At 53.2% G+C, this 16,951-nt stretch overlaps 1 protein-coding gene across 1 annotated transcript in view; it reads right to left on the reverse strand.

The window, feature by feature from the left end:
• flt4 (fms related receptor tyrosine kinase 4) overlaps positions 1–15,878 on the reverse strand; it is a 361,767-nt gene extending 345,889 nt beyond the window's left edge. Inside the window, exons 1-2 of the mRNA XM_085996053.1 lie at positions 15,445–15,878; positions 12,854–13,073 (exon numbers count right to left, since the gene is read on the reverse strand). Of these exons, the coding sequence (XP_085852179.1) occupies positions 12,854–12,911 (58 nt within the window). The 5' untranslated portion in view covers positions 12,912–13,073; positions 15,445–15,878. The remainder of the gene's footprint in view (positions 1–12,853; positions 13,074–15,444) is intronic.
• Between the last annotated feature and the right edge of the window lie 1,073 nt (positions 15,879–16,951).

The raw sequence follows: 16,951 nt of genomic DNA on the forward strand, positions 1-16,951 counted from the left end.
TCTCCCCTATCACGGACTCTACCCACCCATTTAATCTCCTCCCACAGCCCAAGTACACTCTCCCCTATCACGGACTCTACCCACCCATTTAATCTCCTCCCACAGTCCATGTACACTCTCCCCAATCATGGACTCTACCCACCCATTGAATCTCCTCCCACAGCCCATGTACACTCTCCCCTATCATGGACTCTACCCACCCATTCAATCTCCTCCCACAGCCCATGTACACTCTACCCTATCATGGACTCTCCCCACCCATTTAATCTCCTCCCACAGCCCATGTACACTCTCCCCTATCATGGACTCTACCCACCCATTTAATCTCCTCCCACAGTCCATGTACACGCTCCCCTATCACGGACTCTAACCGCCCATTTAATCTGCTGAGGGAAAGTGGATTAACACTTTGGTCGTTTTGTGAATTGGGATGCTGTGGTTTGGGCAGCCACATCCCCGCTTTGTGAGGACAGTCTTATCCGTTCCCCGACTCTTATGTCTGAACCTTTCACTCATTACGCAAGTTACATCATAAATCTCGCCAGCCCCAACTACTGTTTGTAAATATCAGAGCCAAACGCCATGGACTGGAGTCTCTGGAGATTACAGCTCTTTGTTCAGCAGTGCAGTCACTCCGTAACTCAACACTGATATCTGGCATCAGAAATCAAAAGGAAAAACGCAATTAAACCGTGAGGGTTTTCACTGTCGCCAAGTCTATTATGGTTTCGCTAATTGGAATCAGTTCCTGTGAGAAGTACAGACTCCGTCATCAACTGACGCAGCAAAGAGGAGAATGTTCCTTCCGTCAGCCTGCTCTCCCTCATCCCCCCTCCAAAATCCTCCCCTCCCTCATTCTCCTCTCCCTCGCCCTCCTCTCCCTCACCCTCCCACTCCCTCATTCTCCTCTCCCTCACCCTCCTCTCCCTCACCCTCCTCTCCCTCGCCCTCCTCTCCCTCATCCCCCTCCCACATCCTCCCCTCCCTCATTCTCCTCTCCCTCGCCCTCCTCTCCCTCACCCTCCCACTCCCTCATTCTCCTCTCCCTCACCCTCCTCTCCCTCACCCTCCTCTCCCTCGCCCTCCTCTCCCTCATCCCCCTCCCACATCCTCCCCTCCCTCATTCTCCTCTCCCTCGCCCTCCTCTCCCTCACTCTCCCACTCCCTCATTCTCCTCTCCCTCACCCTCCTCTCCCTCACCCTCCTCTCCCTCGCCCTCCTCTCCCTCACCCTCCTCTCCCTCACCCTCCTCTCCCTCGCCCTCCTCTCCCTCACCCTCCTCTCCCTCATTCTCCTCTCCCTCACCCTCCCCTCCTTCATTCTCCTCTCCCTCATCCCCCTCCCTCACCCTCCCACTCCCTCATTCTCCTCTCCCTCACCCTCCTCTCCCTCATCCCCCTCCCACATCCTCCCCTCCCTCATTCTCCCCTCCCTCGCCCTCCTCTCCCTCACCCTCCCACTCCCTCATTCTCCTCTCCCTCACCCTCCTCTCCCTCGCCCTCCTCTCCCTCACCCTCCCACTCCCTCATTCTCCTCTCCCTCACCCTCCTCTCCCTCGCCCTCCTCTCCCTCACCCTCCTCTCCCTCACCCTCCTCTCCCTCACCCTCCCCTCCTTCATTCTCCTCTCCCTCATCCCCCTCCCACATCCTCCCCTCCCTCATTCTCCTCTCCCTCACCCTCCCCTCCTTCATTCTCCTCTCCCTCATCCCCCTCCCTCACCCTCCCACTCCCTCATTCTCCTCTCCCTCACCCTCCTCTCCCTCGCCCTCCTCTCCCTCGCCCTCCTCTCCCTCACCCTCCTCTCCCTCACCCTCCTCTCTCTCACCCTCCTCTCTCTCACCCTCCTCTCCCTCATTCTCCTCTCCCTCACCCTCCTCTCCCTCACCCTCCTCTCCCTCACCCTCCTCTCCCTCACCCTCCTCTCCCTCATTCTCCTCTCCCTCACCCTCCTCTCCCTCACCCTCCTCTCCCTCATCCCCCTCCCACATCCTCCCCTCCCTCATTCTTCTCTCCCTCACCCTCCTCTCCCTCAGCCTCCTCTCCATCAGCCTCCTCTCCCTCATTCTCCTCTCCCTCACCCTCCTCTCCCTCACCCTCCTCTCCCTCATCCCCTCCCACATCCTCCCCTCCCTCATTCTCCTCTCCCTCACCCTCCTCTCCCTCATCCTCCTCTCCCTCGCCCTCCTCTCCCTCACCCTCCTCTCCCTCACCCTCCTCTCCCTCATTCTCCTCTCCCTCACCCTCCTCAGCCTCCTCTCCCTCATTCTCCTCTCCCTCGCCCTCCTCTCCCTCGCCCTCCTCTCCCTCGCCCTCCTCTCCCTCACCCTCCTCTCCCTCATTCTCCTCTCCCTCACCCTCCTCTCCCTCACCCTCCTCTCCCTCAGCCTCCTCTCCCTCACCCTCCTCTCCCTCATTCTCCTCTCCCTCATTCTCCTCTCCCTCACCCTCCTCTCCCTCATCCCCCTCCCACATCCTCCCCTCCCTCATTCTTCTCTCCCTCACCCTCCTCTCCCTCACCCTCCCACTCCCTCAGCCTCCTCTCCCTCAGCCTCCTCTCCCTCAGCCTCCTCTCCCTCAGCCTCCTCTCCCTCACCCTCCTCTCCCTCACCTTCCTCTCCCTCACCCTCCTCTCCCTCAGCCTCCCCTCCCTCACCCTCCTCTCCCTCAGCCTCCTCTCCCTCAGCCTCCTCTCCCTCACCCTCCTCTCCTTCCCTCATCCTCTACTCGCTCCCCTATTCCCTCCCTCCCTCATCCTCTCTCCCTTTCTCATCCTCCTCTCCCTCAGCCTCCCTTCCCTCCCACATCCTCCCCTTCCTCAGCCTCCTCTCCGTCAGCCTCCTCTCCCTCAGCCTCCCTTCCCTCCCTCATCCCCTCCCTCCCTTTCTCATCCTCCTCACACCTCCCTCATCCTCCCCTACCTTCTACATCCTCCCCTCCCTCACAAACTCCCCTCCCTCCCACACCCTCCGCTCCCTCCCTCAGTCGAGAGGCAGCACTCACACACAGCGGTTGTCGTACTGAAGACTTGTGCTCCAGAACTAGCCGCACCTCTAGCCAAGCTGTTCCAGTACAGATACAACACTGGCATCTATCCGACAATGTGGAAAACTGCCCAGGTATGTCCTGTCCACAAAAAGCAGGACAAATCCAATCCAGCCAATTACTGCCCCATCAGTCTACTCTCAATCATCAGCAAAGTGATGGAAGGCGTCATCAACAGTGCTATCAAGCGGCACTTACTCACCAATAACTTGCTCACTGATGCTCAGTTTGGGTTCCGCCAAGACCACATGGCTCCAGACCTCATTACAGCCTTGTTCCAAACATGGACAATGGAGCTGAATTCCAGAGGTGAGGTGAGAGTGATTGCCCTTGACATCAAGGCAGCATTTGACTGAGTGTGGTATCAAGGAGCCCTAGTAAAACTGAAGTCAATGGGAATCAGGGGTAAAATTGTTCACTGGCTGGAGTCATACCTAGCACAAAGGAAGATGGTTGTGGTGGTTGGAGGTCAATCATCACAGCCCCAGGACATCACTGCAGCAACTCTCCAATGCGTCTTCGGCAGCACCTCCCAAACCCATGACCTCTACCATCTAGAAGTATAAGGGCAGCAGGCGCACGGGAACACCATCACCTCCAAGTTCTTTCCAAGTCACACACCATCCTAATTTGGAAATATAGCGGCTGTTCCTTCATCGTCGCTGGGTCAAAATCCTGGAGCTGACTCCCTAACAGCACTGTGGGAGCACCTTCACCACACGGACTGCAGCGGTTCAAGAAGGCGGCTCACCACCACCTTCTCGAGGACAATTAGGGATGGGCAATAAATGCTGGCATTGCCAGTGACTCCCACATCCCAGCAACGAATAAAAATAAAGTCAATTCTATCCCGACTGCCTGATGCTCAACAGGGAACCAACCCACAGAACAATACCCAATGTGTGTAGTAATTTGGGGACCAGTTACAAGGTTAGTGGACACGTTCTATATCCCTTAATACCCTTACCCAACAAAAATCTGTCAATTTCAGCCTTGAAAATTTCAATTGACCCCCCAGAATCCATAGCCTTTGGGGGAGAGCATTGCAGATTCCCACTGGACTCAGACTGTCAGCTGTGGCTCAGTGGTTAGCACTTTGGCCTTAGAGTCAGAAAGTTGTGGGTTCATAATCCCACTCCAGAAATGTAAGCACATAATCCAGGCTGGCACTTCTAGTACTGAGGGAGTGCTACACTGTCAGAGGTACCGTCTTTCAGACAAGATGTTAAAAGTGAAGCCGCATCTGCCCTCTCAGGTGCATGTCAAAGATCCCATGGCACTATTTCTCAGAAGAATTATCCCTGGTGTCCTGGTCAATATTTATCCCTCAACCAACACCTAAAACAGATTATCTGGGTCATTATCACATTGCTGTTTGTGGGCGCTTGCTGTGCGCAAATTGGCTGCCGCGTTTCCTATATTACAACAGCGACTACACTCCAAAAGATACTTCATTGGCTGTGAAGCGCTTTGGGACGTCCTGAGGATGTGAAAGGTGATATAGAAATGCAAGTATATATTCAAGAAGGAGTTAGATATATTTCTTAAGGCTAAAGGGATCAAGGGATATGGGGAGAAGGCAGGGACAGGGTACTGAGTTTGGATGATCAGCCATGATCTCATAGAATGGCGGAGCAGGCTCGAGGGGCCGAATGGCCTACTCCTGTTCCTATCTATGTTTCTTTCTTTCTTAAATAACACCTCATTATATCTTTTAGAAACATTCAATGAATTATGGTGAAAGTTGGTGCCTAGGCAGCCATTTTTCTCTCAACAAGTCTCCCAAACAGTGATGCGATGAATGGCCAGTTAATCTTTGATGGTGTACGGTTAAGGAATGAATGTTGAGCAGGTGGAGAACTCACCAGCTCTTCATTGAATAGTGCCACTGGAGCCCAGTTTAACATCTTATCCAAAGGGACAACACAGCACTCCCTCGGTACTGCGTCGGAGTGTCAGTCTAGATTGTGAGCTCAAGACCCAGCGTAGGGCTTGAGCCTGCCACCTTCTGACTGAGAGGAGAGCGCTACCAACTGCGCCACGACTGACACACCGGGGTAGAGGAGCGACAAAGTCTTGGCTGTGGAAAATTCCGCTGTAACCTTTCTCTAAGTGTTCAGTGGCAGTCCTGCCATTGTTCTCAACAGGTTAACAGCCCGCTCATTTCCAAAATAAGGGGGCAATTGCTGCAGATTTTAACCTTTTTTGCGTTTTCTTTTGCTTTCGCAAGAACTGAACATTAATCAAACACTGCCATGTAATCGAAGCACAGAAACAGCCTGAAATATGCGACTGCATTTCTGAAAAGCTTCATTAAAACGTTCCCACGGGGCATCACGCAGTCGCAATCCCTGGACCACTGCCACACTCAAAAAAACAAAAACAAATTTTGTGCAACCACCGGCGGGGACTCAACCGGTGGGAGACCTCACGCTGCTGCCTCTAATCCTGGCCTCTAGGATACCCAAAAGATTTTGTTTTCTCTGAAACCTGTGAATCATATTTCGCAATCTGGCAGGAGTAAATTTTGGAGATCGTTTACTAACAGTTACGCAGCATTTAACTTCCACACACAAAAAACCCCACAAGTCCTCATTGCCAAAATTCCCAAGCTTCCCAAATCGTTTCCAAATTCATAGCATCCAACTTCCAAACAAAGTGTTTATTCTTCTACCAGGACCAGTTTCTATTCACAGAAACAATTCCCACCGGTTGTTCCGCCATCGCTTGGACACAGATCCAGATGTTTTGATTTATACTTTCCCGGTTCCTGTTCCCTCCACCGTTACCTCCCTCCCACCTTCCCCAATCTCAAAGCTGTCGAGAGCCGACACACTTCCGCCAGAGCCTGGACTGTTCCGCCAGCACGCAGAGATTCATCGAGATGTCCAACTCAGGAATGTGGCAACCAACTCAATGAGAGCGAGCAAGCTTGGAACACAATCAAGGCGGTGTTATTACAAACCCTTAACTGCTGGGCTGGGAGTCAAGCACTGGCCACACAAGTTCTGTTTTTCTATATCCAGGATAATTAATACTCTCTAATTCGTCCTTATAGAATAGAATCATAGAATAGTTCAGCACAGGAGGAGGCCACTCGGCCCATCGAGTCTGCGCCGGCTCTCTCGAAGAGCAATCCAGTCAGTTCCACTCCCCCGCTCTTTCCCCATAGCCCTGCAATTTGTTCTCCTTCAAATATTTATCCAGCTTCTCCAGTCTCTCCACATAACTGAAATCCCTCATCCCTGGAACCATTCTAGTAAATCTTTTCTGCACCCTCTCTAAGGCCTTCACATCCTTCCCAGAATTGGACACAATACTCCAGTTGGGGCCGAACTAGTGTTTTATAAAGGTTCATCATAACTTCCTTGCTCTTGTACTCAATGCCTCTATTACTGAAGCCCAGGATCCTGTATGCTTTATTAACTGCTTTGTTAACTGGTCCTGCCACCTTCAAAGATTTGTGCAGGTAACCCCCGCTCCCCCCAGGTCTCTCTGTTCCTGCACCCCCTTTAGGATTGTACCCTTTAGTTTATATTTCCTCTCCTCATTCTTCCTATCAAAATGTATCACCTCACACTTTTCTGCGTTGAATTTCATCGGCCATGTGTCCGCCCGCTTCACCAGCCTGTCTCTGTCCTCTTGCAGTCTATCACTCTCCTCCTCATGGTTCACTACACTCCCAAGTTTCGTGTCATCTTCAAAATGTTGAAATTGTGCCCTGTACCCTCAAATCCAAGTCATTAATATATATCAAAGCAGCAATCGTCCTAGGACTGAACCTTGGGCAACTCCACTGTATGCCTCCCTCCAGTCCGTAAAACAGCCTTTCTCTCTCCAACTCTCGGTTTTCTATCCCTTCGCCAGTTTTGTATCCATGCTGCTACTGCCCCTTGTATCCCATGGGCTTCAATCTTGCTCACAAGACTATTATGTGGCACTTTATCAAACACCTTTTGAAAGTCTATGTACACAACATCAACTGCACTGCCCTCATCCACCCTCTCTGTTACCTCGTCAAAAGACTCAATCAAGTTAGTCAAACACGATTTGCCCTTAACAAATCCGTGCTGGTTCTCCTTTATTAGTCCATGCTTGTCCAAGTGGCCGTTAATTTTCTCCCGGATTATTGTTTCTAAAAGCTTCTCCACCCCCGACGTTAAACCGACTGGCCTGTGATTGCCGGGTTTATCCTGCTCCCCTTTTTTGAACAAGGGTGTAACATTTGCTCTCGTTTATATTCCTCATGTCACCTCTGCTTGGCCCGTGTAGCACTGCTTGTCCCAGGGGTGTCTTCCCCAGATTCTGGAGCCAGTAGAACTCTGGTGACGGGGCAGGTGTCTCCAACATACAACACATAAACTCTGCTGTAATCTGAAGCAAATGGACACAGCTTAAAGATCCGCAGACCGATACTCTTCATGACAACCTTACAATAAAAGATGTAATAAAAGATACTGTATGTGCAAAAAAAGGGGAAGAGATGAAGAAATCTAGAGCACAGTTTAGTTAGGATCAGATCAAGACTATATGGTGCTCACTGCTCGCATGGTGCAGGATGCACTCGGATTATAGTAGAATCATTCTTCAGTTCTACTTTAGAACACAACAAGACTTTCACCATTAATATAGAAACCACACAATCTGAGCTCAGTGGGTTAGTGATCTGTTGACTGGTACCGATCAGGAAGATCCTAGTTTCAAACAGTCTGCCGATTCTTGCTTGTTCAGGGTCATAAATAAGAACATGACGCCATGGGTCTTTACTGGGTGGGAGGAGAGAAAGCTGGCAGAGGATGGTGGATGGAGGGAAGAGGAGGGGAGAAGAAGGGAGGAAGAGGTGAGGAAGAGGGAGATGAGGGGGAAGGAGATGAGGAGGAGGGAGGAGATGAGGAGGAGGGAGATGAGGAGGTGGGAGGAGATGAGGAGGAGGGAGGAGATGAGGAGGTGGGAGGCGATGAGGAGGAGGATGAGGAGGTGGGAGGCGATGAGGGGGTGGGAGATGAGGAGGGAGGAGATGAGGAGGAGGGTGAGGGAGAATGAGTATGATGATGAGTATGAGGAGGTGGGAGGAGATGAGGAGGAAGGATGATGATGATAATGAGGATGAGTATGAGGAGGTGGGAGGAGATGAGGATGAGGGAGATGAGGAGGTGGGAGGCGATGAGGAGGAGGATGAGGAGGTGGGAGGAGATGAGGAGGTGGGAGATGAGGAGGAGGGAGATGAGGAGGGAGGAGATGAGGAGGAGGGTGAGGGAGGATGAGTATGATGATGAGTATGAAGAGGTGGGAGGAGATGAGGAGGAAGGATGATGATGATGAGGAGGATGAGTATGAGGAGGTCTACACTGGCTGTACTCATGGCCCAGGAGATGTTGAGCTGGTGTCAGACTTTTCCCATCCATCCTCTGACAGATTGATTCTAGTTCAGAGCCAAATCCAGTTATTATTCATCAACACATTGAAAGCCTCATCCAATTCACACATAATCTGCAGAATAATTTGCTCATTATATCGCCCAAGTCTACTTGTAATCCAACAGGATAGTCCTCGACTCATCCAGATCCTTTCAACATAACCCGAGAATGATAATTCTACTGAAGCATATTTAATATGACTCACATCACTCACTGCTCCAGCAGTGACCAGTTTATTGGGCAATGCAAAACCAGATTAATCATTCTTTATTTACTGGGGTGTGTTTGCGGCTGGGGGAGGGGTTAAATATGACGAAAGCAGGGAATAATGGTAAAAAGTTAAAACTAAAGGCTCTTTATCTGAATGCACGAAGCATTCGTAACAAGATAGACAAACTAATGGCACAAATAGAGATAAATAGGTTTGAGCTAATAGCCATTACAGACACGTGGTTGCAAGGTGACCAAGGTTGGGAACTAAATATTCCAGGGTACTTGACGTTTCGAAAAGAACAGGCAGAATGGAAAAGGAGGGGGAATTCGTTCTTTAAGAAACACCTTCATGATTCCGCTGTGAATCCTGACCATCTACAATCCTGTCACTCACAGTGACCCGGGGTTGTGTAGAAGGAGACAGGTTCCCATCTCCAGCATTATTCTACTGCAATAGTCCAGGACACAGCGTAATATGGTTCCAAATGCAGGCCAGGGTCCGTCAGCAAGGGCACTGTTCTTGGTTACGGGACTGTCCCGCGGGGGTAACGGTGCAATTAAATCGGAGCTTCAATCATCAAAAGACTTGAAGATAAAATCCACCAGAAATGAGCAATTAGATCAAATTCGCTCGCAGGCAGATTTCCAGAGGAGACTGTAGGGAAATCTGCAGCTTTAAGGAGTTGATATTAAGTGGCCGAGAGAAACGAGGGCTCCTTCCAATCAGCCTCAAGCTCTCTCCCTTCAACCCAGTAGATTTTAACAAGACCCTGTGTTAGATTCTGTTCTCATTGCAGTTGCGAGTAACCCTTATGAACGAGATAATGCAACAACAACAACAATTGCATGTCGGTTTGAACAGTTTCATTTGTAAGTACAGTTAGTGCACGGGAACATCTCCGCTCAACTCAGGAGAAAGCTGGATTTTAACTCTGGGCTACCGCCTGGTTATTGCAGCAACCTCACAGGGTCAGCACTCAATCCCCCAGTCTCTCTGCCGGGGGAGACACTCCCCGAGTCTGTGACCATTGCTCCATCTCTCTCTCTCTCCCCAGGGGGAGACACTCCCCGGGTCTGTGACAATTGCTCCATCTCTCTCTCTCTCCCCAGGGGGAGACACTCCCCGGGTCTGTGACCATTGCTCCATCTCTCTCTCTCTCTCCCCGGGGGAGACACTCCCCGGGTCTGTGACATTGCTCCATCTCTCTCTCTCTCTCTCTCTCCGGGGGAGACACTCCCCGGGTCTGTGACCATTGCTCCATCTCTCTCTCTCTCCTCGGGGGAGACATTCCCCGGGTCTGTGACCATTGCTCCATCTCTCTCTCTCTCCCCAGGGGGAGACACTCCCCGGGTCTGTGACAATTGCTCCATCTCTCTCTCTCTCCCCAGGGGGAGACACTCCCCGGGTCTGTGACCATTGCTCCATCTCTCTCTCTCTCCCCAGGGGGAGACACTCCCCGGGTCTGTGACAATTGCTCCATCTCTCTCTCTCTCCCCAGGGGGAGACACTCCCCGGGTCTGTGACCATTGCTCCATCTCTCTCTCTCTCTCCCCAGGGGAGACACTCCCCGGGTCTGTGACATTGCTCCATCTCTCTCTCTCTCTCTCTCTCTCTCTCCGGGGGACACACTCCCCGGGTCTGTGACCATTGCTCCATCTCTCTCTCTCCCCGGGGGAGACACTCCCCGGGTCTGTGACCATCTCTCTCTCTCTCTCTCTCTCTCCCCGGGGGAGACACTCCCCAGGTCTGTGACCATTGCTCCATCTCTCTCTCTCTCCCCGGGGGAGACACTCCCCGGGTCTGTGACCATTGCTCCATCTCTCTCTCTCCCTGGGGGAGACACTCCCTGGGTCTGTGACCATCTCTCTCCCCGGGGGAGACATTCCCCGGGTCTGTGACCATTGCTCCATCTCTCTCTCTCCCTGGGGGAGACACTCCCCGGGTCTGTGACCATTGCTCCATCTCTCTCTCTCCCTGGGGGAGACACTCCCCGGGTCTGTGACCATCTCTCTCTCTCTCTCTCTCTCCCCGGGGGAGACACTCCCCAGGTCTGTGACCATCTCTCTCTCTCTCTCTCTCCCTGGGGGAGACACTCCCCGGGTCTGTGACCATCTCTCTCTCTCTCTCTCTCCCCGGGGGAGACACTCCCCAGGTCTGTGACCATTGCTCCATCTCTCTCTCTCCCTGGGGGAGACACTCCCCGGGCCTGTGACCATCTCTCTCTCTCTCTCTCTCCCCGGGGGAGACACTCCCCAGGTCTGTGACCATTGCTCCATCTCTCTCTCTCCCCGGGGGAGACACACCCCGGGTCTGTGACCATTGCTCCATCTCTCTCTCTCCCTGGGGGAGACACTCCCTGGGTCTGTGACCATCTCTCTCCCCGGGGGAGACACTCCCAGGTCTGTGACCATTGCTCCATCTCTCTCTCTCCCTGGGGGAGAGACTCCCCGGGTCTGTGACCATTGCTCCATCTCTCTCTCTCCCTGGGGGAGACACTCCCCGGGTCTGTGACCATCTCTCTCTCTCTCTCTCTCCCCGGGGGAGACACTCCCTGGGTCTGTGACCATTGCTCCATCTCTCTCTCTCCCTGGGGGAGACACTCCCTGGGTCTGTGACCATTGCTCCATCTCTCTCTCTCCCTGGGGGAGACACTCCCCGGGTCTGTGACCATCTCTCTCCCCGGGGGAGACACTCCCAGGTCTGTGACCATTGCTCCATCTCTGCAATATTTGACCCCTTGTGACCCCACCTCATTGTTCTTTGATGTAATGTTTTCCTGACTGACCTGTTTGGACACCATTCACACCTTTGATTGCTGTGATTATCTCTCTGCCGAGGTGCAATAAATGGCAGTTGGAAAGATTACCTGTAAACATCTGACATTATTCTCTGACTATATAAGCTGTGTCTTTATGCATCTCTCCACTTCACCTGATGAAGGAGCAGCGCTCTGAAAGCTTGTGATTTCAAATAAAGCTGTTGGACTATAACCTGGTGTTGTGTGACTTCTTACATTTCTCCCTGGGGGAGACACTCCCCGGGTCTGTGACCATCTCTCTCTCTCTCTCTCTCTCTCTCTCCCGGGGAGACACTCCCCGGGTCTGTGACCATCTCTCTCTCTCTCTCTCCCGGGGGAGACACTCCCCGGGTCTGTGACCATCTCTCTCTCTCTCTCTCTCTCCCGGGGGAGACACTCCCCGGGTCTGTGACCATCTCTCTCTCTCTCTCTCTCCCGGGGGAGACACTCCCTGGGTCTGTGACCATCTCTCTCTCTCTCCCGGGGGAGACACTCCCCGGGTCTGTGACCATTGCTCCATCTCTCTCTGGGGGAGACACTCCCTGGGTCTGTGACTATTGCTCCATCTCTCTCTCCCTGGGGGAGACACTCCCCGGGTCTGTGACCATTGCTCCATCTCTCTCTCTCTCTCCCCGGGAGAGACACTCCCCGGGTCTGTGACCATTGCTCCATCTCTCTCTCTCTCTCTCTCCCCGGGGGAGACACTCCCCGGGTCTGTGACCATTGCTCCATCTCTCTCTCTCCCCGGGAGAGACACTCCCCGGGTCTGTGACCATTGCTCCATCTCTCTCTCTCTCTCTCTCCCCGGGGGAGTCACTCCCCGGGTCTGTGACCATTGCTCCATCTCTCTCTCTCTCTCTCTCTCCCCGGGGGAGACACTCCCCGGGTCTGTGACCATTGCTCCATCTCTCTCTCTCTCTCTCTCTCCCCGGGAGAGACACTCCCCGGGTCTGTGACCATTGCTCCATCTCTCTCTCTCTCTCTCTCTCTCTCCCCGGGAGAGACACTCCCCGGGTCTGTGACCATTGCTCCATCTCTCTCTCTCTCTCTCTGGGGGAGTCACTCCCCGGGTCTGTGACCATTGCTCCATCTCTCTCTCTCTCTCTCTCTCCCCGGGGGAGACACTCCCCGGGTCTGTGACCATTGCTCCATCTCTCTCTCTCCCCCGGAGCTGGTGAAGCCTCAATCTGTCCAAAGGCTCCTTTGCCAGTGAAGGGACGACACAATTCACAATCCAAACTCCAGCCACTTGATCTCAGACCCTGGGGAGTTCAGTCACACCCAGAAACCAGCCCGATCCCTAACCTCGCAATACCAGCTCAACAAACACATCCCCGCAGATTGATTCTCCTTCACAGGAAACATTGCAGAGCAGAGCCTACCTGGTCGACACACCGCTCCAATCCAGATGCAGAGAGAGAGGCTAAAAGCTTTCTTCATTTCTAGATGACCAGTCCTGGAGTGATTGAATTCTCCGATTGAAATAATAATGATGTTAAGGTTCCTGCTCTCGCTGGTGAATCAGGTGAAGCCAAAGATTGAGTGATTGAGTGCTGAGCCGCTGCGGGTTCAGGCAGAGGATTGAAGCGAGCCACAAGGACACTGTTTAAAGGAAATGTGAGCAACGATTAGCATCAAGCGAGATGCGTTTCCTTTTTCCTTTTGGCAAACCTCTCGCCACTTCCACCAGCCCGCAGAAACAAAACCAATTCCCCCGCCAGCCCCTCCAACTTTAATCAGACACAGCGATCCCTGCCTTGTCCAAAATAAATTTAATTTCTCAACAAAGTTTTGTTTTAAATCTTTCCAGGCACTAAACTTCTCCAACCGTGGAGTACGGATGTGTTACACATCACTGGCCGTCACTTGTTCATATTCAAAATGTTATATCCCTTTGCATTTAAGATTGTATTTTAAACCAAGCATTTCTTGACCTGATGTGGTGGTATTCTAATTAACCCAATAATAAGCCTCTGAGAATGAAGGATTCCTCTTTAAATTTAAATACATCAGTCTCTATAATACACTAAAAACTCCCTACACCTCCTCAACTTTTTCTTTAAAAATCCCCATGTCCAAGCCTATAATGGAAACTTTCTATGTAAACCGGTCACGTTGTAATTACACCCTCCCACCAGTGGTGGCGCTGTACCCCTAGTTTAGCATCTCCCAGCTCCTCAGGCAGAGAAACTTCTACACTCCAACCAACTTTGCTTCCCCAGGATGTCCAAAAGCGCTTTACAGCTAATGCGGTACTTTTTTGACGTGTAGTCACCGGTGTAATGTAGAAAAACGCGGCAGCCAATTTATGCACAGCAAGCTCCCACAAACAGCAATGAGATAAATGACCGGATAATCTGTTTTTGTTATGTTGGTTGAGGGATAAATATTGGCCCCGGGACACCAGGGAGAACTTCCCTGCTCTTTTTCAACATAGTGGCCGTGGGACCTTTTATGTCCACCTGAGACTTGCAGACGGGGCCTTGGTTTGACATCTCATCCGAAAGACGGCACCTCCAACAGTGCGGCACTCCCTCAGCACTGCCCCTCTGACAGTGCGGCGCTCCCTCAGTACTGCCCCTCCAACAGTGCGGCACTCCGTCAGCGCTGCCCCTCCCTCAGTACTGCCCCTCCAACAATGCAGCACTCCCTCAGTACTGCCCCTCCGACAGTGCAGCATTCCCTCAGTACTGACCCTCCGACAGTGCGGCGCTCCCTCAGTACTGCCCCTCCGACAGTGCGGCGCTCCCTCAGTACTGCCCCTCCGACAGTGCAGCACTCCCTCAGTACTGCCCCTCCGACAGTGCAGCACTCCCTCAGTACTACCCCTCCGACAGTGCAGTGCTCCCTCAGTACTGCCCCTCCGACAGTGCGGCGCTCCCTCAGTCCTGCCCCTCCAACAGTGCGTGCTCCCTCAGTACTGCCCCTCCGACAGTGCAGCACTCCCTCAGTACTGCCCCGCCGACAGTGCAGCGCTCCCTCAGTACTGCCCCTCCGACAGTGCAGCACTCCCTCAGTACTGCCCCTCCGACAGTGCAGCACTCCCTCAGTACTGCCCCTCCGACAGTGCAGCACTCCCTCAGTACTGCCCCTCCGACAGTGCAGTGCTCCCTCAGTACTGCCCCTCCGACAGTGCGGTGCTCCCTCAGTACTGCCCCTCCGACAGTGCAGCGCTCCCTCAGTACTGCCCCTCCGACAGTGCAGCACTCCCTCAGTACTGCCCCTCCGACAGTGCAGCGCTCCCTCAGTACTGCCCCTCCAAAAAGTGCAGCACTCCCTCAGTACTGCCCCGCCGACAGTGCAGCGCTCCCTCAGTACTGCCCCTCCGACAGTGCAGCATGCCCTCAGTACTGCCCCTCCGACAGTGCAGCACTCCCTCAGTACTGCCCCTCCGACAGTGCAGCACTCCCTCAGTACTGCCCCTCCGACAGTGCAGTGCTCCCTCAGTACTGCCCCTCCAACAGTGCAGCGCTCCCTCAGTACTGCCCCTCCGACAGTGCAGCACTCCCTCAGTACTGCCCCTCCGACAGTGCGGCGCTCCCTCAGTACTGCCCCTCCAAAAAGTGCAGCACTCCCTCAGCACTGCCCCTCCGACAGTGCAGCACTCCCTCAGTACTGCCCCTCCGACAGTGCAGCGCTCCCTCAGTACTGCCCCTCCAAAAAGTGCAGCGCTCCCTCAGTACTGCCCCTCCAAAAAGTGCGGCGCTCCCTCAGTACTGCACTGGAGTGTTAGCCTAGCTCTATGTGCTCAAGTCTTTGGAGTGAGACTTGAACCCACGACCTTCTGACTCAGAGGCGAGGGTGCCACCCCCTGAGCCACGGTTGACACCTAGTTGAAACAGTGCCGTCGGATCTTTTACAGCCATCTACTCTGTGACACATAGTCCTGCCTGCAGCCACGCACTTCTAACACTAGTTGGAGCTTGCTAAGCTTCAGATCCCTATACCTGCAAGAAAGAAAGGAAGAACTTACACTTCTCCAGCGCCTTTCATGACCTCAGGACGTCCCAAAGCGCTTTACAGCCAATGAAGTGATCTTGACCTGAACCGTTGATTCTGTTTCTTTCTCTCCACAGAAGCCGCCTGACCCGCTGAGCGTCTCCAGCATTTTCTGTGCCAGTTTCAGATTTCCCGCTGTTGAAGCACTTTTGATGTGTGGTCACTGTTGCAATGTAGGAAATACGGCAACCAAATATGCGCACAGCAAGATCCCACGTGAGCTCCCCGTGCTGTTGTAATGCAGCATCACTCATTCATTCTGGGATGAAATTGCTTCATTCTGCCAGAGTACAGCTGCTAGTCTTCAATATAATTATTTTTGCTATATCAGGGTATGATTACTGTACCTGGCAACAGCCTTCATTCAATGTGACTACATCCCTTTAACAACGAGCAAACATGCGTATGTTATTAAATGACAAAGCTGCAAATACGCCATAAGATTAAAACAATCCCAGAAATAACAAGTCATTAAAAGCCAGAAACAAATGTTTTTCGATATCAGCGGCAGAACGCTTAACTTGTTTGTCAGACATTCCTGTCTGGTATTTCAATGGAGACTTCTCTTACCCTGTTTAAAATGAGCAAGTTAATGGTTCTGTAAAACTGCGAACACATTAAACATCTTCACGCTTGTTATCACAGTCTTTGTGTCAGCCGTGGCTCAGTGGGTAGCACCCTTGCCTTTGAGTCAGAAGGTTGCGTGTTCAAGTCCCACTCCAGACACAAAAATCAAGGCTGACACCCCGGGGCAGTACTGAGGGAGTGCTGCACTGTCGGAGGGGCAGTACTGAGGGAGTGCCGCACTGTCGGAGGGGCAGTACTGAGGGAGCGCCGCACTGTCGGAGGGGCAGTACTGAGGGAGCGCCGCACTGTCGGAGGGGCAGTACTGAGGGAGTGCTGCACTGTCGGAGGGGCAGTACTGAGGGAGTGCCGCACTGTCGGAGGGGCAGTACTGAGGGAGCGCTGCACTGTCGGAGGGGCAGTACTGAGGGAGTGCTGCACTGTCGGCGGGGCAGTACTGAGGGAGCGCTGCACTGTCGGAGGGGCAGTACTGAGGGAGTGCTGCACTGTCAGAGGGGCAGTACTGAGGGAGCGCTGCACTGTCGGCGGGGCAGTACTGAGGGAGCGCCGCACTGTCGGAGGGGCAGTACTGAGGGAGTGCTGCACTGTCGGCGGGGCAGTACTGAGGGAGCGCTGCACTGTTGGAGGGGCAGTACTGAGGGAGCGCTGCACTGTCGGAGAGGCAGTACTGAGGGAGCGCTGCACTGTTGGAGGGGCAGTACTGAGGGAGCGCTGCACTGTTGGAGGGGCAGTACTGAGGGAGCGCTGCACTGTTGGAGGGGCAGTACTGAGGGAGTGCTGCACTGTCGGCGGGGCAGTACTGAGGGAGCGCTGCACTGTTGGAGGGGCAGTACTGAGGGAGCGCTGCACTGTCGGAGGGGCAGTGCTGAGGGAGCGCCGCACTGTCGGAGGGGCAG

This window comes from Somniosus microcephalus, chromosome 8 (assembly GCF_052327205.1).
Source record: "Somniosus microcephalus isolate GS21.2 chromosome 8, FLI_Smic_1.0, whole genome shotgun sequence".
NCBI classification, from domain to species: domain Eukaryota; kingdom Metazoa; phylum Chordata; class Chondrichthyes; order Squaliformes; family Somniosidae; genus Somniosus; species Somniosus microcephalus.